This window comes from Carica papaya, chromosome 9 (assembly GCF_054855325.1).
Source record: "Carica papaya isolate Zhongbai chromosome 9, ASM5485532v1, whole genome shotgun sequence".
Lineage (NCBI taxonomy): Eukaryota > Viridiplantae > Streptophyta > Magnoliopsida > Brassicales > Caricaceae > Carica > Carica papaya.
The window spans coordinates 637,651-665,346 of record NC_142317.1 but is presented as its reverse complement, the minus strand read 5'-3'; the positions used below and the strand labels follow the sequence as shown (position 1 = coordinate 665,346).

General features: G+C 33.1%; 6 protein-coding genes across 12 annotated transcripts; 3 read left to right on the top strand and 3 right to left on the bottom strand.

Annotated features, from left to right (window-relative positions):
• The first annotated feature begins 557 nt into the window (after nucleotides 1–557).
• On the top strand, nucleotides 558–4,457 carry LOC110810357 (CBS domain protein with a domain protein (DUF21)). Its single transcript, XM_088212013.1, has 13 exons — nucleotides 558–996; nucleotides 1,359–1,435; nucleotides 1,554–1,637; nucleotides 1,720–1,833; nucleotides 2,006–2,092; nucleotides 2,253–2,392; nucleotides 2,486–2,573; nucleotides 2,648–2,721; nucleotides 2,856–2,968; nucleotides 3,102–3,352; nucleotides 3,484–3,530; nucleotides 3,689–3,965; nucleotides 4,096–4,457. Exons 1-13 carry the CDS (start codon nucleotides 816–818, stop codon nucleotides 4,144–4,146), a joined length of 1,584 nt encoding a protein of 527 aa, XP_088068139.1. The 5' UTR covers nucleotides 558–815; the 3' UTR covers nucleotides 4,147–4,457.
• A 167-nt stretch (nucleotides 4,458–4,624) lies between these two features.
• LOC110810270 (transmembrane protein, putative (DUF3464)) lies at nucleotides 4,625–11,331 on the top strand. 5 transcript variants are annotated; one of them, XM_088212017.1, is made up of 2 exons: nucleotides 4,625–5,245; nucleotides 10,204–10,438. In XM_088212017.1, exon 1 carries the CDS (start codon nucleotides 4,686–4,688, stop codon nucleotides 5,226–5,228), a length of 543 nt encoding a protein of 180 aa, XP_088068143.1. In that variant the 5' UTR covers nucleotides 4,625–4,685; the 3' UTR covers nucleotides 5,229–5,245; nucleotides 10,204–10,438. The 5 variants fall into 5 exon arrangements, 4 of the variants coding, with proteins under 4 accessions (XP_088068143.1, XP_088068141.1, XP_088068142.1 ...); XM_088212015.1 differs by having other exon boundaries at nucleotides 10,191–10,438; XM_088212016.1 differs by lacking the exon at nucleotides 10,204–10,438 and adding an exon at nucleotides 6,484–6,628.
• LOC148239700 (heavy metal-associated isoprenylated plant protein 39-like) lies at nucleotides 5,532–6,589 on the bottom strand. The gene is made up of 3 exons (XM_088212020.1): nucleotides 6,446–6,589; nucleotides 6,190–6,268; nucleotides 5,532–6,066 (listed from the first exon to the last, which is right to left on the bottom strand). The coding sequence occupies exons 1-3, from the start codon at nucleotides 6,449–6,451 to the stop codon at nucleotides 5,735–5,737; spliced, it is 417 nt and encodes a 138-aa protein (XP_088068146.1). The 5' UTR covers nucleotides 6,452–6,589; the 3' UTR covers nucleotides 5,532–5,734.
• On the bottom strand, nucleotides 6,446–10,784 carry LOC110810272 (heavy metal-associated isoprenylated plant protein 12-like). 3 transcript variants are annotated; one of them, XM_022036378.2, is made up of 6 exons: nucleotides 10,720–10,784; nucleotides 10,550–10,625; nucleotides 9,087–9,195; nucleotides 8,830–8,908; nucleotides 8,406–8,717; nucleotides 6,446–7,757 (listed from the first exon to the last, which is right to left on the bottom strand). In XM_022036378.2, the coding sequence occupies exons 3-6, from the start codon at nucleotides 9,090–9,092 to the stop codon at nucleotides 7,651–7,653; spliced, it is 504 nt and encodes a 167-aa protein (XP_021892070.1). In that variant the 5' UTR covers nucleotides 9,093–9,195; nucleotides 10,550–10,625; nucleotides 10,720–10,784; the 3' UTR covers nucleotides 6,446–7,650. The 3 variants fall into 3 exon arrangements, with proteins under 3 accessions (XP_021892070.1, XP_088068144.1, XP_088068145.1); XM_088212018.1 differs by lacking the exon at nucleotides 10,720–10,784 and having other exon boundaries at nucleotides 10,550–10,689; XM_088212019.1 differs by lacking the exons at nucleotides 10,550–10,625; nucleotides 10,720–10,784 and having other exon boundaries at nucleotides 6,446–6,536; nucleotides 9,087–9,572.
• A 6,504-nt stretch (nucleotides 11,332–17,835) lies between the features above and the next one.
• LOC110810319 (heavy metal-associated isoprenylated plant protein 39-like) lies at nucleotides 17,836–19,108 on the bottom strand. Its single transcript, XM_022036452.2, has 3 exons — nucleotides 18,949–19,108; nucleotides 18,646–18,721; nucleotides 17,836–18,420 (listed from the first exon to the last, which is right to left on the bottom strand). Exons 1-3 carry the CDS (start codon nucleotides 18,952–18,954, stop codon nucleotides 18,113–18,115), a joined length of 390 nt encoding a protein of 129 aa, XP_021892144.1. The 5' UTR covers nucleotides 18,955–19,108; the 3' UTR covers nucleotides 17,836–18,112.
• Nucleotides 19,109–23,144: 4,036 nt separating this feature from the next.
• Nucleotides 23,145–26,781, top strand: LOC110810312 (Homeodomain-like superfamily protein). The gene is made up of 8 exons (XM_022036442.2): nucleotides 23,145–23,458; nucleotides 24,512–24,569; nucleotides 24,998–25,121; nucleotides 25,225–25,392; nucleotides 25,477–25,581; nucleotides 25,694–25,803; nucleotides 25,908–25,967; nucleotides 26,210–26,781. The coding sequence occupies exons 1-8, from the start codon at nucleotides 23,220–23,222 to the stop codon at nucleotides 26,285–26,287; spliced, it is 942 nt and encodes a 313-aa protein (XP_021892134.1). The 5' UTR covers nucleotides 23,145–23,219; the 3' UTR covers nucleotides 26,288–26,781.
• The last annotated feature ends 915 nt before the right edge of the window (nucleotides 26,782–27,696 follow it).

Genomic DNA, 27,696 nt, shown 5'->3' with positions numbered 1-27,696 from the left:
GCCCCTTCGTTCAGATCGTTTTGGGCCATGCTCTTGAGGGGTCAGCATCCAATCTAACCCTAACCCCTGCCCTTTAACGAGTTTTTTTTATTTAATTTTTAAATTTTAATTATATATAAAATACGTAAAATATATTTTTAATACACAAATTAACCAATTTTATTAATATATTTAATTTTATATTTTTATTTATTATAAAAAAAAAAATTCGATTTGAATATAAAATTAATTTAGAAAATATAATTTCAATTTAATGACGTATGCATTCGTCTGCCATTAGACAACTAAAACAACCAAACTCAGCTGGTGTCATCTTTGTCTACTTTCACCTGCTCCAATCCACTCTGATTTTTTGTTCTTATGTTCTTGTAAGCATCATTTGATTGATGCATAGTTAGATTTTGCACAGCATCATCGGACAGAAAATGAAGGGTACCATTCAACGTACGGTTTCGAGATATATATATATATGTATATGTATATGTATATGTATATGTGTATGTATGTATGTGTGTATATATTTGTATTACGTTCGTTTTGTGGTTCAAGTTTGCTTAATCCTTTTTTTTTATATTTTGGCTGCAGTTGGGAGTTTCAATTCTAAATTCTAATGACGCTGGAGCGGGTGTCATCATTTTTCACTTTCCCATTTTATATCATCTCCTCAAGAAGACCTCCTTGAATCAAGCATTCCCTTTTCATTATCTCCCACTACCTATACGTATAGCTACAGACGTATATAAATAGTACAGCAGGATACTGAATGCAAAGGAATTTGTTTGGAATTAATTGAAGGAAGCTGATCCAAACCCAAAATGGCTGCAAATGATGTGCCATGTTGTGAGCCCATGTTCTGGGTGTATCTGGTTATATGTACAGCTCTTGTGTCTTTTGCTGGTCTCATGTCAGGCCTTACTCTAGGACTCATGTCCCTCAGTTTAATGGATCTTGAGATCCTCGCCAAGGCTGGTCAGCCTCAGGACCGTAGAAACGCAGGTTCGTCCCTTTCTCCATTATGGACTTCATCATCCTAACATCTTCAATTCAACAAAGTTACTGTTGGTACCTTGCATAAGATAAGATAAGATAAGATTCCAAATCATATCACTATAAAGATTCGTATAAGAATTCTCGATAATTTAAGTTCAAACTTTCCAAAATAGTTATTTTGATCTAAAAACTTGTTGAACTAGTAGTGTTCGTGTTCGAAACATTACATCGATACTAACTATTCGAACTAAATACGAATGGGTAATTGTAGGTCTTACCTTGAATTGGTACCAAATCAACAATACATCTTGCACTTGTCTAAAAAATTTTACCTTGGCAATTATGTTTGTTCTTTTTGTAAATTGCAGAGAAGATTCTGCCAATAGTAAAAAACCAGCATCTACTCCTGTGCACGCTTCTCATAGGCAATTCTCTGGCAATGGAGGTACATATACAGATAGACATACATATGTATAAATATAGATAGATTGCTTATTCTGTATATATGTTATATACTTTTCAAGCTTTAAATACTTATTCCTATTTGTGTTCCACAAATTTAGGCTCTGCCAATCTTCCTTGATGCCCTTCTTCCAGCTTGGGGTGCCATATTGATCTCAGTCACTCTCATACTTGCCTTTGGTGAGGTAAGAACTCCCACTCCCACTCCCACTCCCTAAACTTGTTATCTTGATTTATCAACATGATTACTCCTATTTTCTCTTATAGATAATCCCTCAAGCCGTATGTTCTCGTTACGGACTTAGCGTCGGGGCAAAATTATCGATCCTCGTTCGATTGATTGTCATCGCCCTCTTCCCTTTAGCCTATCCAATTAGTAAGGTAATTCGCTTTCATCGTTCCCTCATGAAATATTGAATATACTTACAATATATGATTGAATTCAAATCGCACGTATATAAATAATTTCAAATCATATACAAAATTTAATATTTATTATAATTTGATTTATTTCTTTCATTTTCTAAAGTAAAAAACTATACTATCTTTTAAGCTGTTGGATTGGCTTCTTGGGAAAAGGCATTCAGCACTTCTAAGACGAGCAGAGCTGAAGACATTAGTAGACATGCATGGAAATGAGGTTGGCCATGATCTCAAAATTTTTTTTTTTTTTTATAAAAAGGCAAAATAAATATTTACACGAATATAAATAAATAAATAAATACAGAATATAGTATATTACATGTTAATTTAATTGAATAAATGGAAATTAAAATTAGTATAATTGTGTAAAAATATAGGCAGGGAAAGGTGGCGAGTTAACCCATGAGGAAACAACCATTATTACTGGAGCTCTGGATATGACACAGAAGACTGCTAAAGATGCAATGACACCCATATCAGAAATCTTCTCTCTCGACATAAATTCTAAGCTCGACGGGTATATTTATATACTTATGTAGTTATAAGTATATAATCAATTGTAAGCATCCATTAAAGTTGTTTTTTTTTTCTCTCTGATTACTGTTATTAGGAAAACAATGGCAGAAATAATTAGGAAAGGGCATAGTCGTGTTCCTATATGTTCAGAGAGCCCTACAAATATCATTGGCCTCATTTTGGTAAGCACCCTCTGAAGATTTCTAGCTTGTTAATAATTCTGTATATATTTACAGTTTTAATTCTTGTTTTATAGGTCAAAAACTTGATCCAGTTTCGTCCAGAAGACGAAACACCCATCAGAGATCTCACTATAAGGAGAATACCAAGGTATTACTGTTGACGATATACAACTTGAGTTATAATATATAATTTTGTTGGACTTTTAAGAAGAATAAATTTATAGGAGATGAGAAGAAAAATAGATAATGTGGATACTTACGATTTGTTAAAAATATGTGCAGGGTGCATGGAAATTTACCTCTTTATGACATGCTGAACATATTTCAAAAAGGTCATAGCCATATGGCTGCTGTTGTCGATGGTGAGAATGAAGAAAATGAGATTAATGTAAAAGGTAAATATATATATATATATATATGTATATATATTACCTGAATTTACCCATTTCATGTTTTCAATTACTACAGTAACTATTTTCCACATGAAAGTTAACCAAAGTGTTAGGTTCATGGTTTATTGTTTTCCAGGAATCGATCATCAGTCTGGAGAAAACGAGCAATTCAATATATGTTTAATGAATTCTTGTCTTTGTAACTCGAAAATAAAGAGTGTCGAGAGGGACTTAGACAAAAACCTGCAAGCCCAAGTCAGATTTCAGGAACAGCAGGAGCAATACATACATGATTTTTCTAATGAGGATGTGAAATCTCTTCCAGTCCTAAGTGAGGGGGTGATTGGCATTATAACACTGGAAGATGTCATGGAAGAACTGATACAGGTCACTATAATTACATATATGTATATATTTATGTGTCTAAGTAGTTTCATATTGGCACAGGAGTTTAATGTAATCACAGAAAAAGTATGGGAATTTATGCAAATGCTAATCACACCTGTTTGCTTTTGCAGACCGAAATTCTTGACGAAACTGATGAATACGTTGATGTTCACAATAGGTAATGAATGTTTACATATCATTTTTTTTGGCAAGAAGTACTAAAAATCCTTCTCGAATGGTTTTAAGATCGTATTCTCTTGTACTAATTTTATTTACTTCGTAGTTTTTTTATTATTAACTGTAAGATAATTTTATTTTACCGATTCTTATATTTAGGATTAAAGTCAATATGTCATCTCCATCGATGAGGTCTCCTAGAGCAGCATCAGCATCTTATCTTCCCTGTAGAACTCCGATTGCATCCCCGATCTCTCCATACCGCCAAAGTCCGCTATCTTCAAGCAATCATACTTCTATTTTGCATTCACCGGTTTCACCTTATACTCAGTCACCATTTATTAGACCAGTTCTTTCTGCTTCCCCTGGAAAATCCACTCCACATTCTCCAGCTATCTATTCAACCACTGCTTGCCATTCGCCATCCTCACATCGGGTAAATAGATTACATCTAGCTTAAAGAATCACTGAGCTACTCGAAAACATTCAAAAGTTGTGTTATAGTAGATTTATAAGTTCATATTTATGTCAATTTTTGTTCTCTAAATGATAAAAAATTTGAACAGGTTTCAAGAAAATCATATGAGAAGCTGAGAAGGCCTGCAGGTGGGTTTTAAACCAGCACCAAGTAAAGCATAGAACTTCACTTGAAATTATACAAAGATGAGTAATCAAACAGTGATGGAACTTTTCAATTTCCAAGTGTCTTTCATATTAAGAATCAAAAGAAATATGATTTGCTGTTCATAAACATGTTAAGAGGAGCCAAGAAAGCTTTCTATTTCTTTGTTTTAACAAGATTTTTCTTGTTTTGTGTTTTTATATTTCCATACTATAATGTGTATATGATGGGATATTGTTATTTCTCTGTGTTACTCTATTTTCCTTCCCTGAATTTCTGAAAAAATGTCAACAGAAGAAATAGACAAATATTATATATATATATATATAGTGTTTTCAAGATAATAATGATATGCAAAATCTTGTGAAAAATATCATAAATATCTCAAAAGCTATTACCCAAAAAGACACCAAAACACCACCACACCACACATTGCCTTTGGATAAGGTAACTGTCAATAAGAATCCAATAAACTTTGTTATTTCTAAAGAAGAAAAAGTTGAAATCAAACATAAAACCCAAATCCAAGAAGCCATGAAAACACTCATTTGCTCAAAACAATCCCCACAACTTCTTCCCCTTCCAAAACCATATCCACGGAACCCACCTCTGCAACATAAAATCAGCCAAACCCTAATCCAACCCACACCCACTTGGAAACTCCATGCCCAAACTAATGCCAAAGGCTTTAGCAGCAGCAGCAGCAAATCACTCAGAGCCAAGACCAGGAATCCCAACAACAACAACGGTAAGGAGAGCGGTGAAGAGGATGAGCCACTTCCTCAAGTGGTGTTTAACAGGATGATAGTGAGGATTTTGGTATCTGTTGGGGCACCTTTGGCTATTGGTATTGGACTGTTGAACCTTTTGGGTTTGATCAAGGACCAGAACTTATGGGATGTTCCCATGTGGCTGCCATTTCTTACTACTTTGCTCACTTTTGGAGCATCAGCTCTTGGGATTGCTTATGGCAGCTTGTCTGCCAGTTGGGATCCAGAGAAGAAAGGCTCTGTTCTTGGATTGGAAGAAGCTCAGCACAATTGGGCAGAGATGTGGAGTGAAGAAAATGATAGCTAACCTCTACTTCTGAATTTGTATGTATATGCACACATATTTTTCTTACATGCATATATTGTCTGTTTTATGTTATCATGTTAAGTTAGAATTGATTCAAATCCTAACCTCAATCCATTCTAAAGCATATTTTGGGACAAAGCAAGTTAAATTACCAGTAAACCAGAACTTATCTAAACCTAAAGTTGATCGAGTATCGACTACTAACATCATTTTAAAGTAGCAAAAAGGGTTAACAACTAACTAACCCAAATTTCTAACAATCATGCAATCAGAATTCAAAGAACACTTAAAATCACTAATGACTTCGGTAAACCTCAGTGTCACATAGAAGTATTTATCAATTTGTGAACCCAAATAACTAATCTCAAATACTCTTACTCAAGTTCTTGATGGTAAGTTATGAACGATCCAAACCAATTCTAAAAATCAACGAATCACATGTTTTTCTAAATATCGCAGAAATCTATAACAAAAATCAACCGCACAAAAAGAAAAGCAAATTTGAATCAGCAAATAACACAAGACTTGGAACCATCATTATCATTATCTAAAGCGGTAGCATCAGTTTGTGTACTTGTTTGAGGATTAAAACCTTTGAGATTCCTAAGCTCACCACCACAGTCAACTTCAACTGTACAAATTGACATCGCCGTATCATTCTTCTCACCAAATTTCTTGGCCTCTTCCTTCTTCTTCTTCTCAGGCTCATTTGCAGGTCCAACATAGACAATTTCAATGGGGCAAATCTTCCTCAATTTGCTTTCAATTTCCACAACATCAATATCACCAGTCACTGTCAATTTCTTCTCCTCTATCTCGACTAAAACCGAATCCACACCTGCAAAAATTTACATGAATAATGTAAAAAATTATGTACTTATCATTTTACTGAGTTTAATTTACAGACCCGATAAAATTGTGTCCGATTCAGTAATGTTATTAAATTCACAGAGTTCATTACCTGAACTCCCACACACGATATCCAAAGCTTTTGTCTTGTATATATCATCATCCGGTAAATCGAACTTCAACACTATTTTCTGCCCAAAACAACAACTTAGTTTTAATATCGGTGAGGATAATCCATCAAATGATTCCAATCTCATAGATCCGCAAAGGGAAAGGATGGGAGACTCCAAAATAGAATACAGAATAGATTTGCAGAAGAACAACTTTTTATATGCTTAAATTTAAACCCAAGAGAAGTAAATACCAACCTTCATGTTTGAAATCTCTAGTGAATTTATATTGCTAGGTATAATCGCTGGTAGAGAAAAGTTTCTTTCCCGCTAGAAATAGAGATCTTCGCTGCAAGAATTCAAGGTTAAGCAGAAGAAGAAGAAGAAGAAGAAGTTCAACCCTTTTCCTAATTGTTTCCCTTTCATGGATACTGTTCAAATTATTGCAACTTGTTGCAGGGGTCCACCCCTTTTCATGGATACTGTTTCACTTCCATGGATAAAAACTCTAAGCCCGACGAGTATATATATATACTTATAGATATGATATATGTCTCATTGATATTAGCAGGAGAAATGTAATTAACTAATTGTAACCATGAATTAATTTTGTTTTTTTCTTCTGAGTTTAATTATTATTATTAGGAAAACAATTGCAGATACAATTAGAGAATGACATAGCGTGTTCCTGAATATTCAGAGAGCCCAGCAACTCTCATTGATCTCATTTTGGTAAGCACCCTTTAAACATTTCTTTTTATAGGTCAAAACTCTGATATGTTGAACACATTTCTCAGAAAGGTCATAGCCATATGGCTGTTGTCACACTGATTTTTGTAACTCAAAAATCAAGAATGTCAAAAAGGTATTAGACAAAAACCTGCATGCTCAACTAAAATTTCAGGAACAATACATACATACACGATTCTTCTAATTAGGATATTGAATCTCTTCCAGCCCTAGGCGAAGGGTTGATTGGCATTATATCACTGGAAGATGTTATGGAGAAATTGATACAGGTTAATATATGTATATATATATATATGTCTAAATAAACTTTGTTCTTTCTGAAAAAGAAAAAGTTGAAATAAAACATAAAACCCAAATCCAAGAAGCCATGAAAACACTCATTTGCTCGTTACAACCTTCACAACTTTCCCTTCCAAAATCATTTCCATGGAACCCAACTCTGCGACATAAAATTGGCGAAACCCTAACCCAACCCACACCCACTTGGAAACTCCATGCCCATGCTAATGCCAAAGGCTTTAACAACAACGGTGAGAGTGTTGAAGAGGATGAGCCACTTCCTCGAGTGGTGTTTAACAGGATGATAGTGAGGACTTTGGTATCTGTTGGGGCACCTTTGGTTATTGGTGTCGGATTGTTGAACCTTTTGGGTTTGGTCAAGAACCATAGCTTATGGGATGTTCCCGTGTGGCTGTCATTTCTTACTACTTTGCTCACTTCTGGGGCATCAGCTTCTTGGGATTGCTTATTGCAGCTTGTCTGCTAGTTGGGATCCAGAGAAGAAAGGCTCTGTTCTTGGACTGGAAGAAGCTCAGCACAACTGGGCAGAGATGTGTGAGGGAAGAAAATGATATAGCAAACATTTTGTATTTGTATGTATACGTACATGTATTTTTCTTACATGCATATGCTGTTTACTTCATGTTATCATGTTAAAGTTAGATTTGATTCAAATCCTAATTTCAAGAAACTCCTTCTCTGATACTGATTTGTCATAAAATGACTACTCTAATAAGCATATTTTCTCAGAAAGCAAGTTAAATTACCATTAAAGCAGAACTTATCCAAATCCAAAGCTGACTGGGAATTAACTATTAACATCATTTTAAAGTAGCAAAAGGGGTAATAACTAACAACTCCAAATTTCTAACAATCATGCAATCAGATCTCAAAGAACACCCAAAAATCACTAATGACTTCAGTAAAACTCAATGTCATGTAGAAAGTATTCATCCCAGTACTATTTACTCAATTTTCAGGCTCAAATGATCAACTTTTGAACCCAAATAGTTAATTATACTCGAAGTCAAGTTCTTGATAGTAAGTTATGAATGATCCAAACCAATTCTATAAATAAATGAATCACATGTTTTTCAAAATATGGTAGGATATCTCAAGAATCTATAACAAAAATCAACTTCACAGAAAAAAGCAGAACTGAATTAGCAGATAACACAAGTCTTGGTACCATCATTATCATTATCTGAAGTGGTAGCATCAGTTTGTGTACTTGTTTGAGGATTAAACCCTTTGAGATTCCTAAGCTGAGTATCATGATATGGTCCATAATAAAAAATGGGTGCAGGTGCCACCTCTTCCCCCTTCTTCGCATCTGGTTTCTTGGCCTCTTCCTTCTTCTTCTCAGGCTCCTTTGCAGGTCCAACAGAGATAATTTCTGTGTGGCAAAGCTTCCTCAATTTGCTCACAACTTCCACCACGTCAATCTCCCCTATCACTGTCAATTTCTTCTCCTTCATCTCTACTGAAACCGAATCAACACCTGCCAAATTTACATGAATAACCTAAAAGATTATTTTATTATCATTTTTACTGAGTTTAATTTATAATTTTGTCCGATTCAATCGTGTTATTTAATTCGCAAAGTTCATTACCTGAAATACCAGTCACTATCTGCATAGCTTTTTTCTTGGATTTGTCATCATCCCGTAAATCCAACTTCAACACTATTTTCTGTCCAGAACAACAACTTAGGTTTTAACATCGGAAAGATAATCCATCAAATGATTTCAATCTCAATAGATCCGCAGAGGGAGAGGATGAGAGACTCCAAAACAGAATGCAGAACAAATTTGCAGAAGAAAAACTTTTTATACGCTTAAAATTAAAGCTAGGAAAAGTAAATACCAACCTTCATGTTTGAAATCCCTAGAGATCCCTTCAATAATGGTGAATTTATCCCACTAAGTACGATCTCTGGTCGAGAAACTTTTCCTTCTCGCTAGAAAGAGAGGTCTTCGCTGCAAGAATTCAGTTGTAAAGAGATTAAAAAGGAAGAAGAAGAAGAAGAAGCTCGGGAGAAGTCGGTGAGGGAGGCTCAATAATGGAGTACGACAGAGAAGACGAGTTACGAGTCAATGGTCAACTAAATAGTAGAATTCAACTAAGCTTCCATTGCTTATCTTAATTTTCATGGATACTGTTCGTTCCAATCACTACAAATCCTTGCAAGAGTTTCACCCTTTCTCCTAATTGTTCCATTTTAAGTGTTTTTAGGATTATCTTACATGTAATTTCTGGGCTTTTCTGATAAATCGTTATGTTAATTTTCCTATTAATTCTTGACATATAGAATCAAAATACTCCAACTAGGGTTCTTAGAAGATCTAAACAATATTATTATAATTTAGCCTTTAATTTTTTTTGTTACTGTTATACATGTGTGTTTGTACACACACACACACACACACACACACACATATATATCTAGAATTCACTTTTTATATATAATTATAGAATTCACTTTTGATGATATCAATATTACCTTGTTTCATATACATGATTACAGATAATTTTAAATGATACAAAAAAATTTCCAAGTATTTATTAGCTTAAAGAAATACAGATAAAGATCAAAATAGTATTAAGGGTTTAACCTTTCAAAGAAAATAAATTACATTACTAGAATAAAATTGATTGATGAATTCCCAATTATGACTCTAAAAGATTCAAGAAACCAAATATATTCATTAACCAAAACCTAATCCCATGGCAACTTGAAAACCAACACTGACAGAGAAAACATAAGTTTTCCATTAAGAAGATTCAGCAAACAAACACAGACATCATCATCTTCTTCTACACTTCAGCCAATAAAAGTATGGTCTCATCTCAGGACAATGAATTCTGAAGAAGTTTGCAATCTCAGTGACTATTTCATTTTTCTTGGGTTATTCTTTCTTTGATTCTTATTTCTTTGGTTCTGGTTTTTTGGGTTCTTCCTTCTTTTTCTCAGGCTCTTTTTGCAGGACCAACAGAGAGGGTTTCTGGATATCAAAGCTTCTTCAGTTTGTTCACAATGTCCAGCGGATAAACGTTTTCGATCACTGTCAGTTTCTGATCTTTCATGTCAATGGAAATAGATTCCAAACCTGATCAAAACCAGTTTTGGGATCAAAGTTGGTTCAATATAACACCTGGGTTTTTCTTTTGGTTTTGTTTGGTAAACACCCAGATGGAAAAATAAGAACATAATTGAACTCATGTATGATGGACCTTTGAAGATTCATATGGTTGTTAATTTTCTTCAGTTTTTCTAGAATCCAAACAGAGAAAGCTGAACACGAATAAAAAAAGCACTCTAATTAAGCATACCGGAAAGGCCAGAAACTTTCTTCATGGCTTTTTGCTTGTGTTTGTCATGCTATGAATTCAGTTTCAATACCACTTTCTGTAACAAAACAGGATCAGACAATCAAGATCTACGCTAAAACATAATCAGATCGAAACAAAGAAACAGTGAAAATTCAGCAAATAACACAGACAACGTCATCTTCTTCTACACTTCTGCGATAAAAGTATGGTCTCATCTTCGGACAATGAATTCTGAAGAAGTTTGCAATCTCAATGACTATTTCATTTTTCTTGCGTTCTTCTTTCTTTGGTTCTGGTTTTTTGGGGTTCTTCTTTCTTCTTCTTAGGCTCTTTTGCAGGACCAACAGAGATGATTTCTGGATGGCAAAGCTCCTTCAGTTTGTTCACAATGTCCAGCGCTCCGATCGCTGCCAGCTTCTGATATTCCATGTCAATGGAAATAGATTCCACACCTGGTCAAAGCCAGCTACGGAATCAAAGTAGGTTCAATCTAACACCAGGGTTTTTCTTTTGGTTTTGTTTGGTAAAGACCCATATGGAAAAATAAGAACATAATCGAACTCATGTAAGATGGATCTTTGAAGATTCATATGCTCTCAATTTCCACCACATTAATCTCACCAATCACTCAGCATTCCAGTCAGAAAAGCTGTTGTAATTAGTTAAAGCAATTTGGATTAGCTGGTGAGTTAATTTCCATTAGTGTAACTAATCAGGATTAGATATTGTATACAAATACTCAATTCATCTCACTAATGGTAGAACTGTTCATTTTTCTTTTCCCAATATGGTGTTCTCATCTTCCCCGTTCTTCCTCTCTCAAATTAATCTGCATGAGAAATCTCTCGATGTTGAAGTGACTTCAGAGCTTAATAAAATCCACACCTGCCAAAACTCTCATGAGTAGTCTAAAAAACTATTTAATTATCATTTTTCTTGTATTTCTCATCATCCTGTAACTCCAACTTCAACACTATTTTCTGCCCAAAACAACAACTTAATTTTAATATCGGAAGGATAATCCATCAAAGGATTTCAACCCCAACGGATTCGCAGAGGGAGAGGACGAGAGACTCCAAAACAGAACGCATAACAGATTTGCAGAAGAAAACCTTTCTATATGCTTAAAATTAAACCCAAGTAAGGTTAAATACCAACCTTCATGTTTGAAATCCCTAGAGATCCCTTCAATAATCGCCAACTAAACCCACTAAGTACAATCGCCGGTCGAGAAAAATTTCTTTCCCGCTAGAAAGAGAGATCTTTGCTGCAAGAATTCAAATGCCAAGAGATTAAAAATGAAGAAGAAGAAGAAGAAGAAGAAGCTCGGGAGGAGTCGGTGAGGGAGGGCCATAAACGGGAGTAATGACAAAAAAGACGAGTCAATGAGTCAGTGGTCAAATCAACAGTGGAATTCCAGTGGGAGGAAGTTCCATTGACAAATTACAAAAGAAAGCTTCCTATGTTCAGCTGAAAACAATGGTCAAATAAACAGTGGAATTCAAATGGGAAGTTCCGTCGACAAATTACAGAAGAAAGCTTCCCGTGTTCATCTTAACATTCATGGATCCTCGCAAGAGTTCATCCATTTTCCTGACTGTTTCACTTTCAGGGTTTTTAGGGTTATCTCATATGTAATTTACCGGCTTTTTTTTAATCTATAGAATTACAATTTTACAATTAGGGTTCTTAGACGACTCAAACAACATCATTTACAGAACTAGAAGGTAGATCGATTTTTCTTCAAAGATAAATGGGAAGAATAACCAGAGAAAACCAAAAATTAGCGCTCAATCAATGGAGTCCAATCAGTTCATATTAAATATTAATATTTAATAATATCAAACTTTTTTTTTATTGTTATTAATGTATTAATGTAACTAATTAATTAAGATTATTTATTTTAATTATTTTTTAAATCACGTAAAATGATATAATTATTTTAAACTGTTCAAAAAATTGAAAGTTTAAAATCAATAAATAGAAAAATTGGTATTTATTAACTTCTACCGTCAGAAATATGAAAAAGTTTTCGATCATTTTTAACTCGTTTAAAATATTAGACATCATAATATTATTTTAAAAATATAGTAGAAATGTATAGATTATTTTTATTCGAAAAATTAAGAATTTATTTTAATATAATTGACGTATTCGCATATAACATATTTATCGTGAATGAAATAAATTACAAAAATTAGTTAGTAAATATTAATTTTTTCTTATAATTAGGTCTACGTCCATATGTTCGCATGACTAGTAATTTTTAGTAGCTTTTTATAATTGAATCTCCGTCAACATGTTCGAATGACTTAGTAATTTCTAGTAACTTCTCGTAGATAATGTCATGAATATTTTTTGGACCCAATACGTATGAAAAACTCTTTTATGTATTTTTGCATTTCACTCTCTTGTAATAAAAAATTATGTCATGGGTATCTTTTGGGTTGTATGATTGATATTATATATTTGTGTACACCCACATTTATATATATATATATGTGTGTGTGTGTGTATATGTACATGTATATGCATAGGTGGTGGTTCGGTTATGGTGTTGGATGGTTTTTAGAGATCACTTTCAAGTGTTCAATTATTTGTCTTTGGTGGTTTAGTTGGGTCACTCTCTTATATAATATATACATATATATATATATATTATAGTCAATCTCATTCGTGTACTTTTGTTTTTCAGCAGACGACAGTTTCTATTGTTCTTATCGTTTAGGTTTCTCAAAGCCGCCGTGCTTTTCTAATTTTCTTGCCGTCAAACTACGTATCACGTCGTGTCTTATCTCCATTCGTACAGTACATATATTTTGAAATGTCAATGTTTATATAATCACGTACATATATATATATATATATTGCATCATTTTCATACAAATGATTATAGAATTCACTTTCTTTACACTTCTCTGTGACTTTTGCAGCTTGCGTGCTGTCCAGAGTTGTCATCATACATCCCAGAGAGATTGTTGGTTATATATTGGGCTCAAAAAAAATTAGGGTTGCAGTTCTTTTTTGATGTATGTATGTATATATATATGTGTGTGTGTGTATGTGTGTGTGTGTGTTGCACAGGAAAAAAAAAACAGAGAGATGAGAGGTTGTGCTGCAAGAGGAGAAAATGAAGAAGAAGAGAACTATACATATATATATATGTATATATAAAAGTTGAGTGGTGGTAGAAAAGCAGATGGCTTCCACTCTCTCTCCCTGATGACATCGTTGATGACATCATTGCCGACATCATTGCCGACATCAGCAATTTTGTCCCTTTTTAAAAAAGGAAGTTTAGATTTAATTTTATTTACTCTTTTTTCTAATTCTGCACACACAAAAAATGTTGTTCTTTCTTCTTGATTTAATTTTTATTGGATTACTTTGTACTTATTTTATTAATAGTGTATTTGATTCGTAACTTCATCCGTAATTTTTTTCTTCGCACTGAATGATTTTTTTTTACGTAAAATTATGTATCTATTTAATTTTGTGATTATTATCTACTTATTATTTTTGTTCTGTTGTGTATCAATTTGGCTTTGGGTTACGGTTATTAGTTCCTGCTAATTAATTTGAGATTGACTTAATTTACACAATTAATTTTATGTCTGTTCAGGACCCAATAAGTGGTATCAGAGTTTGGTTGACTGATTTGTTGATTGATTTGTGGTCTGAGATTAATTGTGTGAATTAGGATTGAGAAATTTGTTGGTACTATGATAAATTATTTTCTTCAAATTATTCAATTTGAAAATCAAAGATGGAGGATATTCTTTATTACAGGGATTTATATGATTGGATTAAGTTAGAAATTGCTAAACTAATGAGAAAATCATATGATGATTGGGAGAGAATGCATACAAAAACTATATGAACTATTCGACAGTATGTGGATAATCGTGTCAACCATTATATAAATAAAGAAGTAAATGTACAGGTTTTGTGGAACAAATTAAAAAATATTTATAGGAGAAAAAATGTTCATAATAAGACTTTTATTATTAGAAAGCTTGTTAATATGAAGTTGAGAGATAAACAATCACTTGCAGAACACTTGAGTAAATTTCAATAGTTGGTAAATGAGTTAAATACGATGAAAATAACTCTAGATGATGAATTGCATGTGTTATTGGTCTTAAGCTCTTTACCAGACAGTTGAAAAATCTTAGTAGCATCTCTTAACAATTCTACTCCAGACAATATTTTATCTTTATATGTGGTAATAGATAGTCTACACAATGAATAGATTAAAAGAAAATATATGGGTACTGAGACTTCACAAACATTTGTTACAACAATAGAGAGCAGAGGTAGAAGTAAAATTAGAGTTCCTAAGGGGCACTATAAATCCAGAGGTAAATCACAAGTGAAAGTTAAATTCAGTTGTTATCATTACGGTAAATATGGACAATGGTGATGAATACATTTCAAAGGAGTTTGAGAATTACTGCCTACAGCATGGAATTAGACATGAGAAGACAGTGTCTGGTACTCTTCAATATAATGGCGTAGCTGAAAGAACAATTAGAATTCTCATTGAAAAGGTTAGATGCATATTGAAAGTGGCTAATTTACTAAAATCATTTTAGGGTGAAGCCTACACTGCCTGCTACTTAATGAATCGATCTCCATCAACTCCTTTAGATTTTATATTTCTCAGAGAGTATGGTATGAAAAAGACGTCAATTATTCTCATTTAAAGATATTTAGCTGCAAGATATTTATACATGTACCTACGAAGTAGAGACAAAACTTTGATGACATGACAGTTTTATGTATTTTTCTGGGTTATGAAGATATGGAGTTTGGATACAGATCATGGGAGCCAGTAAAAAAAAAGTTGTAAGGTCCAGAAATATGATTTTTGACAAGCACAAGACCCTATCAAACTTTGAGACATCAGAGAATATTATAAATGAAGATATTCCTTTTCCTACACTAATTTATCATTTGATCAGAGATGTCACATATAAAAGAGAGTTACATGATAATAAAGGATTTGATAATATGTCAACATCAGATGATATTGAGCAGGAGCAGCAACCCCTTGCATCCTAGGTTACAGAAGAATATCAGCTTAGAAAATCAACTAGAACACATCATCCTTCTACCAGATACCCCAGTTTTGAGTATATTACAGTTACTAAAGAGGGGGAGCCATAAAGTTTTCAAGAATTTCAGAACCATCAAGAAAAGGCATAGTGGTTAAAAGTAATGGAAGAAGAGATGATCTATTTAAAGAAAAATAATACCTATGAATTAGTTAAACTTCCAAAAGGCATAAAAACTTTGAAAAATAAGTGAGTATACAAGCTTAAGATGATTAGTGAGAAACTAGTGAAATATAAGACTCGTTTGGTAGTAAAGGGTTTCATTCAGAAGAAAAGAATTGACTTTGATGAGATATTTTCTCATGTTGTGAAGATGAGCTCCATTCCGGTAATTCTTGATTTGACTGTTAGTTTAGATCTTGAGCTTGAACAACCAAATGTGAAAAATACATTCTTTCATGGTGATTTAAAGGAAGAAATCTACATGGATTAACTATAGGGATTTTAAGTCAAAGGGAAAGAACACATAGTTTGCAGGTTGAAAAAGAGTTCGTACGAATTAAAATAAGCTTCGAGACAATGGTACAAGAAATTTGATTCTTTCATGGTTAGTCATGGTTACACTAGAACAAATACAAATCATTGTGTGTACTTCAAGACATTCCCAAATGGTAAGTTTGTCATTCTATTACTTTATGTTGATGATATATTGATAGTAAGATAAAACACTACAAAGATTAATGCTTTGAAAAAAGAATTGTTTGACTCTTTTAATATGAAAGATATGGGACCAGTACGACAGATTTTAGGTATGCAGATTACTCATGACAGAAAAGCTAAAAAATTATGGTTGTCATAAAAAATGTATGTTGAACAGGTTTTGAACAGATTTCATATGAAAAATGTTAAGCCAGTTAGCATACTACTTGATAATCACTTCATACTTAGCAAGAAATTATGCCCTGCTACTCAAAAAAAGAAAAAGAAAAAATGTCAGTTGTCCCTTACTCCTCTGCAGTTGGGAGTTTGATGTATGTTATGGTTTACACTCAATCAGATATTGCTCATGTTGTTGGTTTGGCAAGCAATTTTCTTTCGTAAGAGTCATTGAGAAGTAGTAAAATAGATTTTCAGATATTTTGAGAAGTACTTCTAAAATGTGCTTATATTTTGGAGGTTTATAACTAATTTTATAGGGATATGCAAATACAGATATGGTAGGTGACCTTGATTGCAGAAAGTCTACTTCAGGGTATGTGTTTACTTTTGCAGGAAAAATTGTATCATGGCAGTTTAAATTGCAAAAATGTATTGTCTTATCTATAACTGAGACATAGCATATAGATTTAACTGAAGCAAGTAAAGAAATGTTCTGGATGAAAAAATATCTCAAAAAATTGGGGTTAAAGAAAAATTAGTATATAATGAATTGCGATAGTCAAAATACTCTAGATTTGAGTAAGAATGTCTATATCATTGTCGTACAGAACATATTGATATGAGATACCATTTAATATAAAATGTGGTAAATAATAAAGATATGCTATTAAAAAAGATTCACACAGATAAAAATTTAAGTAACGTATTAACTAAAGTAGTTACTCATGACAAACATCAGTCTCGCCAAAAAAAAGGGCAAATCAATAATTTAAAAGAAAAGAAAAAAAAGAATTAGGGTTAGGGCTGCATTTCTTTTTTGGGATATATATATATATGTGTGTGTGTGTGTGTGTGTGTGTGTGTGGCACAGAAAAAAAAGAAAAGAAGAGAGGTTGTGGCACAAAAGGAGAAAAAGAAGAAGATAACTATACATATATATACATATATATATACACACATATATATATATATATATAAATTGAGTGGTGGTAGACAAGTAGATGGCTTCCATTATCTCTCTCTCTGATGACATCATTGTCGACATTAGCAATTTCATTTTTTTTTTCAATGTAAGTTCAAATTTAATTTTGTTTACATCTTTATTCTAATTATGCACAAATAAAATGTTATTCTTTATGTTCCCAATTTAATTATTTGTTCGCTATTTTGTAAATTATTTTATTAATAGTGAATTTGATTCAGATAAGTAATTTCCTTTTTAATATTAAAAGATTTTTTACCAAAAAATTTATTTTTATTTAATTTTATAATTTTTACTGATTAATTTAATTTATATAATTAATTTTATCGCTATTCGAAACCTATAAAAAAATCAACCAAGTCACAATCTTACAGGAACCACTATAAATACTTTATAATAAAATTGATTACACTACTACAATAAAATTGATTGAAGAATTCCCAATTTTTATTCTAAAAAATAAAACCAAATATATTGATTAACCAAAAACCCAATGCCCATGACAACTTAAAAAACCAACAGCGACAAAGAAATCGTAAATAAGAATCGACCCACCACCATTGCCGACTGTACATACACCATCTGTTTCTTTTTCCTTTATAAATTTTCTTTTCCGCCTGAGCTAAAATTTTCCATTAAGAAGATTCAGCAAATAACACAGGCATTGGGATCTTCTTCTACGCTTCTGACAAAATAGTGCTGAGTCATATGAGGATTCCAAGCTCTGTGGAGATTTGCAAGGTGAACGGCTAATTCATCTTTCTTGGGATCTTCTTTTTTTGGTTCTGGTTTTTTGGGTTCTTCTTTCTTCTTCTCAGGCTCTTTTGCAGGACCAACAGAGACGATTTCTGGATAGCATAACTTCTTCAGTTTGTTCACGATGTCCACGGGATCAACGTCTCCGATCACCGTCAGTTTCTGATCTTTCATGTCAATGGAAATGGATTCCACACCTGTCAACACACTTTAAGGGATCAGAGTTGGTTCAATAAGACCTGGGTTTTTTTTCTTTTTGTTTTGTTTGATAAAGACCCAGATGGGAAAATAAGAATACGATTGAACTCGTGGATGACGGATCCGTGAAGATTCATACGGTTTTTAATTTTCTTTAGTTTTCCTATAATCCAAACAGAGAAAGTTGAACACGAATGGAAAAGGCACTCGAATTCGGTACATACCTGAAAGACCAGAAACTCTCTTCATGGCTTTTTGCTTGTGTTTGTCATCGTGTAAATTCAGTTTCAATATCACTTTCTGCAACAAAATAGGATCGGACTGTTAAGATCTAAGCTAAAACATAATCAGAACGAAACAAAAAAAAAAAAACAACGGAACAATCAAAGGTCTAGGAAAAAGAGCAGAGAAAAACATGAAAATCAAACCCATCTTTCACGAACGGATATTTCCATGTAGAAAATTAGAACAGAGTTCGTAGAAAGTTAAACAGTTAATCAAAAAAAAAGAAAATACACAACGTATACCTTCATTTCTTAAAGCTTGAGAGACTTGAAGGACGATTTAAGAGCGAGCAAAATAAGAAAACAGAGGAGGACGAAGAAGAAAAAGAAGAAGAAGACGAGGGGTTGGACAAGCTCGGTGACTGATGAAGTGTTCAATTAATCCATAAAGCTATTTAAATATGGAGATTGATGAAGGGTGATGAAACCAAGTCAATCAACTCTTGCGTCAATGGTCAACTACAAGCAGTTTCGTGAGGCAAACTTTTTCTGAATCTTCCGCGTCTGAAGAAATCGGGTGGCCACCTTCTGGATACGACGACGTTTAACACTGCAGCTTTATTGAAAGTTCCACTCCTTTCCTTATCTACTAGGCCTCGAATTCCAGGAAATTTCGCAGTATTATTTACTATGATTCACAGCATTAATTATAAATAATAACTTCAATTATATATATAATTTATATTAAACTTTTAGGAAAATATTAATTATTTAAATATCAACATTAAAAAACTAAAGTTTTATACTCATAAATATATTTACAATTTTATATTGCTTCCATATAATCACATGGAGCCGAAACATTGACAGCAAAATGGTCATTTTCAATTCCCATTTTAACTTAAACTAATGGGTTTCCTGGTTCCTTCACAGATCTTCTTTTACCAGTCAAATAGTCCAAATACAGGGGTACCATCACCAACCAGTTACTGAACAAAGCATAAGTCAACAATATATACATATATTATGTGTATACATACTATTGTCTGTGTGAATCTGTGTGAATGTATGTATGTTATTTATGTATATACACAATTCATATGTATGTGTATGAAGTTCACATGGAGTTCATGGGTATGTGTATGAAGTTCACATGGAGTTCACCATATTTTATATGTTAGTATCCAAATAACATATTATTAATAATGTTATATTATAAAGAGGGTATGGTATTATAATAAAGAACGACGAAGTCAAACTGTATTATCCGATCAATTGAATCGCTGTCGAACGCGATATCTAACAGAAATATAAGGGTGTCATCAGACGTTGTTGCACATCATATATAATATCTGCGGGTCAGAAACTGTCGAAGTTGACGCTCGTAATGTTTATAAAGCCCTGGCAGTTAGGGAGGACGGTAGTTCAGAGTTTGAATGCATCGTGATCGACTGCATAAGACTAGATATATCTCTTAGATGGGTTAGACGACAATGTAACGTAGTTGCTCGCGAATTAGCAAAAGCGGCTCGCTTTACCCGCAGTTTCGTGTTTGAGACTCTTTTACCTCGGCTATTTACGCAGTGCTCTAGTAATTAAATGCAATTGGTTATTTTAAAAAATAAAGTTTGAATTTTTAGTAACCAATACCATAACCCAAATTTCTATGGTTCAAGTGTGAGGAGGATTTGGGCAACTTCAAAGTATCCACAGGGCAAATAGAAATAGGAATAAATAAATTGGGCCTCCATGGCTCACAAGTAAATTATTTACACATATATTTTATATTGTAAAATTTTGCTAACAATATATTTTAATAATTACAAGAAATTATTTTTAATGATATTTAAATAAAAATTCATTTTTAAAAATTATTAACTTAGGGCATGCCCTAATTATGACATAATTATTATGTAATTTTACAAAATTCAGTATTTTTTTTTAAACATGGAAAATTTTAAGAGAAACTTTAGTACTTCCCTTTGATTCTAAATTGTAAATATTCGATAAGTTTGGTGTCAAATTTAAATTTTAATGATAAATAAAAAATGGGTTTTTTTAAATTATAATAATATAATATAAATATAATAATTTTTTTGAATAAATTTTTATATTCATTAATTAAATTATAAGTACCTACAAATTTTATTATAATATAAATAATTTATAAAAATAAAAAATATATTGTTCGATTCAAACCCACAAACATATTATATAAAAATATAAAGTAATTGCATCCCATTTATGTCGTTTTGCTATACGTAGCTCATTTTTTATTTAACAATTTCAGATCAAAAGAATCAGGTTTTAGAGTCTGATCCGCAAGAGAATTACGAGTAGATGCTAGTTTTATTTGTTTTTAACTTATTTTCTTATTTCTTGTATTTTTTTAAAAAAAATAAATTTCGTAATACTGTTTAGTACTCTTAAGTTATTGTGCAAAAAATATAAATATTAATCATTTTATTTTACTTTCGCACTTAAATTATTATCTGTTTTCTTTGAATATTTTCGAAGTCGTTACAATATGTATGTATATCGGCCAGCTACGCGGAGATCTGTTTGTGACCACAAAATCTCTTCTACAATACTCACCAAACAAGCCCAACTTTTACCTTTGTCATTCCAATCCTAAGATCTTGCACGTCAATAATCCTTCCATCATACCTTGGACAGAATTATATACATACACATATATACTTTACATATATAATATTATGTCTTCTTCAACTTTTAATTACCCTTTTTTATTATTTTAGTTCGTACATGAATTATAACATCAAATATTAATTGAAAAGTCAATATTAATATAGTAAAAAAAAAACTGCCCGAACGAACCCAAACACTATCAATCAACAAAGAAAGTCAAATTCCAAGAAAGAGGATTCGGTGTGAGCGAAATGTATGGAAGACTAAAAAGGCGAGAAAATATCTGGAGGAGAAAAAGCAACGTTTGGTGGGCGCTAAAAATACGTACATGTAAAAATGGTATGGTGGGGCCCATCTTTAAATATCTTCTTGCTACCTGCTTTGCCCATCATGGGGGACTCACCATTGGCCACTTAAGCTCCCTGAAAATGCACCAAAACCTCATGCCATATCTTCTCTCCGATGGTTGCCACGTGTCGTCTAATTAAGGGAAATGCCTATCGCTTCGGACGAGAAATTATCCGGTGAGGTCGAGTCTAAGTAAGCCGCGCAGTCAGTTAGTCAACGTGTTTTCGTAGTATTGGTTCATTTCACCGTTGATGTGGTAGAAATAATTTCAGTGTATCGTCTCTGCTCTTCCTCTCCAGGGACATAAAACGCACGGTTCACCGGCTATTTTAGTCTTCCAAGGTTGGTCTTGGTAGAAACTTAAGAAAAGGGAAAGATTTAATCAAGTGCTCCGCGGTCCACCATTGGCAAGTTTTTATTTTTATTTTTTAAATATTAATAATTTTAAAAATACAACAATTTATTTATACATATTAAATTTTGTAATAGTTAATAAATATTTTAAATATTTAGATCCTCTTAACATTTTAGTATTAACAAAGTTGATTGACATATTATTTAATAAAATAAATTACAATAATTTAAAATGATAAAAAAATTTAAAATATTATTAAAGTATATAATTTTTATGCACAATTTTAAAAAATTTATGAAAATAGTTAACAAAATATTATAGAAATGTATTAACAAAAAATTTTAATCGTATAAATTTTATAATTTTTTCATATTTTTTGAGTAAAAACCCAATTATTTAAATAATAATTTCAAAATAATATGCTTAGATTTATATATTAATTTAATTTAGCATTAAATAAATAATTACAATATTCTAACAAAATTTAAGAAAAACCAAATATTAGTAATTGAGATAAGATAATTTTAACTAAATTATTTTATTGTAACAAAAACTTAGGAGTTCCAAGTTTTTAATACCCTCGATCTGATATTTTGTGTATTTTTATGATATTATGAATTAGTTTAAATAATAAAAATTATTTTTTCAAAATTATAATTAGACTTATAAATTAATAAAAAATATAAATATATAAAATTGTACATATTAGGATATATTGTACTACACCAAAATGATTTGAACGAATAAATTCATTGAACTAACTTACAATATACTTTATTTGTGATATAAATATCTTTAAGTTATTATATTTAAGTTTAAGTAATACTATTGTTTTTATTAATCATTTAAAAAATTATGATAAGAATTAAAAACTAATTTAATTTTGTTGATTAAAAAATATTTTAAATTTGAGAACTAAAAAATATTGCGATTGAGATAAATATTTTTCATTAAATAAAATTCGAAATTTTTTATCAATTTTGCAAGTACAGAATAAAAAAAAGTTTTTCTTTTTAAATAAAAATTTTTTTAAATTGACACGTGGCAGGCAATGATTGGATTATAGAGACATGCCCAGGGAAAACTCACCGTAGGATATCATTACTCCCTCAATAAGTCCATCTATTAAAAGCTTTTGCCGCCTCTCTTAAAAGCCACATCCTCTCGTATTTCCAAAGCTAAAAACCCACCAAAAACCATTTCAGAAATCCAACAACAATTTATGGTATCAAAAAACCCGAACCCGGCAGAAGGATTCTACTTGGATCCGACTGGAATGGCGCTACCCGGCATCGGACCCTTCGCCACGACTCCTGCCACTCCGGCCACGAAAGCGGCGGCATCGACCGTTTCCTCGTCGGAGGATCCGAGCAAGAAGATTCGGAAACCCTACACCATTACCAAGTCCAGAGAGAGCTGGACAGAACCCGAACACGACAAGTTCCTCGAAGCTTTACAGCTGTAAATTTCCCCATTTCCTTTAACCTTAATGATTTGCTGCATAATTCAGTTAGGGTTTTTCTTCTGCTATAGACAGATGTATGTGTGTTTTTTCTTGAATTAAGGATATCGAATGGGGTTTTGCGGGTGGAGATTTGGTTGGTTGGTTCATTAAAAGGGTCATGAATGGGGTTAACTTGTGTTTGGTTAGAGATTAGTTGAACAGAAGGGTTTGTCTTGAGGTGTTTTTGTGTGATTATGCAGATTGTGCAGGTAATCGTGTATTTGAATTGAATGTGATATATGTGCACTTGCGGTTCATTTCGAAATAGTGTTTGCTGAATGGAGAGGAAGAATAGTCTGTTTTTCTTCCTCTTTCTTCTTTCCCTAAGGAACCAAATAAGCTGCTAGGATTTTTCTTATAGGACTCTAAAGTGGGATGTGGAGTGCATTTTGAAGCATGCTTACCCTAATTTTCTCGAAATTATTCATTTTGGGAGAAATTTTTAAGGAATTTCTTATGTTAACTTCCCTTTCAGACTCCAGGGTAATATAATAACACTGAATCAACCTGATATAACAAATGATGTCTAGTACTTTAGTGGACCAACATAGAAGGTAATATTATTTTAATTTTCTAAATGTTAGAAGTCACAGACTAGACACCTTTGTTGGTTCTTTTCATGGAAACATGCCAAATATGAGAATTGTTCGGCAAGGCTAGAGGCACAGTGTCTTTTCTGAAGAGTTCTGAATTGCAGAAATTACCCTTGAGATGAAGTTGGTTACATCTATCATGTGATCGTTGTGAAAGGAGCACTTTATACTTTGAAATTGTAGTGGTAATTTTGAAAATAAAAATAACTGCCTTACAAATATCATTTTGCATGCGTTTTTGTTTTTTGTTTTTCTCTTTTTGAGAGTTTTATTTAAGATTGAAACTTTCATTGCTATTCTCAAAGATAAGTACTCTTAATACCTGTATCTTGAAGTCAATTTTGGGTATTGAAGTATATGTTTTCTGAAGAATGGTTTTTGAACTGATATAATTTAAATTCAATTGGTTCTTTTCAGCTTTGACCGCGATTGGAAGAAGATTGAAGCATTTGTTGGGTCGAAGACAGTTATTCAGGTATATTGGATGAAGATAACCTCAACCGCTTGCTGATTTTATTTGTCATATGTGTTTTTGTTTGCTTAATGAGTTGGCACTTTTTTACCCTGTCTTATTTTCTTTTAAACTTGTGCAAATTCTTTTTTGAAATTCTTTTAGTCATTCTTTTCTCGGATAAACCAGGTTTTACTTCTTTTGTTAAGAAGAATGCCTCTTCCCTTGGTTTTTTTTTTTTTTTTTTTCTGAAGGATTGGAGGTTGGTTTTAGTTTAGCATTCTGCCACTTATTTCTCCCAAATTGTTTTCTTATGTTCAGGTTTTACAATGCTAAGAGGAACGAATGTCAAACAGATACATAAATTGATGTGGTTTTTATAATATTTGACATTGTTTTTGTGATTCCATATCTCATTGAGAAGGTCTTAAATGATATACATCTGTTTTCAGATACGAAGTCATGCGCAGAAGTACTTTCTTAAGGTTCAAAAGAGTGGGACAGGTGAACATCTTCCTCCTCCCCGGCCTAAAAGGAAAGCTGCTCATCCTTATCCTCAGAAGGCTTCCAAAAATGGTGAGCATGTTTATTTTTCTTTGTTTTTTTTTTTTTCCTAAAGTAGTTGCAGTTGTTACACTGCAAAAACAATAATATTGTATTGACGTATTGGATATCACAGCTACAGTGCAGACACAAGTTTCAGGTGCCTTTCAATCATCTGCTCTTGAACCTGGATTCATTCTCAGGCCGGATTCCTCAACAATGTTGATGGATCCTGCTACCAGTCCTGCTGCGTCTTCCTGGACAAACAATGTGCAAACTGTCAGCTTGTCACCCCTGCCAAAAGGTTCCTAACCATCACTGATATCAGATTGGTAATGATGACCATGACCTGATTTCTAGCATTAGTCATTTGACATTTGCTTTGCAGGGACACGAATTGCAAATAACTCTTGCAGTAGTACGGAGAGTACTAGGAGACCACGATTGACTGGTGAAATGACTGAGCAAGGGAATCATGGTCATCCATTAAGAGGCGAGATCCCCAAATTTTTGTCAACGCTTATTTTTTTTTTTAATCATTTGTGGTTTATTTGTTCCACTAACTTGTTATTGATGGTTAATAACTGCCTTTTTTTTTGTTGCAGTGCTGCCAGACTTTGCTCAAGTTTACAGCTTCATTGGCAGTGTCTTTGATCCAAATACTACTGGTCACTTGCAGAAACTTAAGAAGATGGATCCAATAGATGTTGAAACAGTATGTTCTATATCAAAGTCTTGTGAATTGGTTGAATCATATGTAATGTTGTGTATTTTTTATCATATTATCATGCGATTACTAACCTTTCCTTACATTTTTAGGTGCTATTGTTGATGCGAAATCTCTCCATTAATTTGACCAGCCCTGATTTTGAGGATCATGTGAGTGCTCCTTCGACTAAATTCAAGTTCTTTTTTGAATTTTTAGTTAATTTCCTTTAATCATGATGAAGTCAATTTTCTCTCAATCGATTCATTGTGATATCAATATCACTAGAATTAGGAAAATCAGCTGCGGTGGTTCTATCATTATCATGTCGTGAAGATCGTTATTATTTCATCTAGACATCTATAGATTCCACTTGCGCCCACCCTTATCTATGCTTCATTCTCTGGTGCTGCAGAGAAGGCTATTATCATCATACGAGGTTGACATGGAACCAACTAATTGCTTGATTGAAGGCCGGACAGAGATTATGTAGGTACATATATCGAAGACTTCCTTTTCGCATACCTCATCTTCATTTGTCTCCTCCAGAGCTTAGTAACGACTCCTGCAAGGTAATATCCCAGGTGAAGTATAGAGCTCGAATAATGAAAAATTGAAAATATCTGCGACAGGGTCGACTTTGGTAATAGGACCATATGGCGTCATATATATATATATATACAAACAAACAAGGAGGATGAAAAATATTCATGACGCAGGCATGTATGGTGTAATAGTTGCCCTAAGCTGTTTTTCTATAGATATCATGTACAGAACGGTGCTGGGCATTTGTGTTGGAAGTTTTGGCCCCATTTGTTTTGGTGTAATGGGTTAACAGGTGATTGCATATCACTGTATGTTTAGTTTCACAGGTGGCTCGTACGCGGCTGCTGTAGTTTCTGGAGATGTGTATGTATACGAACTTCAGTTTTTCAAGAACTTGCTATATACCCAAATTGTTCATGGCGTTTTTGCCGTGTTTGGCTCTGTCCGTCCGTCTGTCTCTGTTCGGTGGGTTCAGAAAGGCACTACGCGTTTATATATAGTGGTGTTACTTACGAGTTGTTTGGATGATTTTAACCCTGTATTTTTAATGGGTGCTTTTGTAATAATTTCTTGAAAGTTTTTCAGTAATTTTATATAATAATTAATTACTTAACGTTATTTAATTATTTAGAAATTCTTATTTAAGGCAGTCGTGTAAATAAATAAGCTTAAAATAAATAGGAAATTAATTTAAAATAAGAATAAAATTAAAATAGTCGCCAAGGGTGAATCTGGAAGGAAACCGTGCGGTTGGGGGGCAAAACTGCAAAATTGGAAAAGTCTCTGGCTCCTGACCAATCAGGAAGGCACACGCAATGGAAAAGATGTCAGACGATTCTGGCACTTTACGGACGGGTGAGATTTCGCCACGTGGACGTGACATAGGAGATCGGATGTTGGGAGGGGGGGGGTAAAACGAAAGATCAACGGCTAGATTTACCCTCCTCAAATCGACGGCTAGAATTGCATCATGGCCGCTATATATTGGGGAGGGGCTTCGAAAAAAAAAAGCACCCTACTTCGAATTACAGAGAGAGAGAAGAGGAAGCAGAAGCGGAAGATAGATAGAGCCGCCGCGACGGGAGGTAGTCTTCTTCTATGTGAGTCCCGCCTACCGCATTTTAATGCAAATCAATGTAGACCGAACCTCCCTTCGGGCTTCGAAAGAAAAAAACCCTAATTCGAATTACGGAGAGAAAAGTGAAAGCAGAAGGTAGACCGAGCCTCCTTTCGTACGTCGCGAACACCGCCGCGACGGCAGGTAGTCTTCTTCTATGCTAATCCCGCCTTCTCAATGTTAATAAGGTTTTTAATTGTAAGAAAGAAAAATGTTTACTGCAAATAAGATGAAAGAAA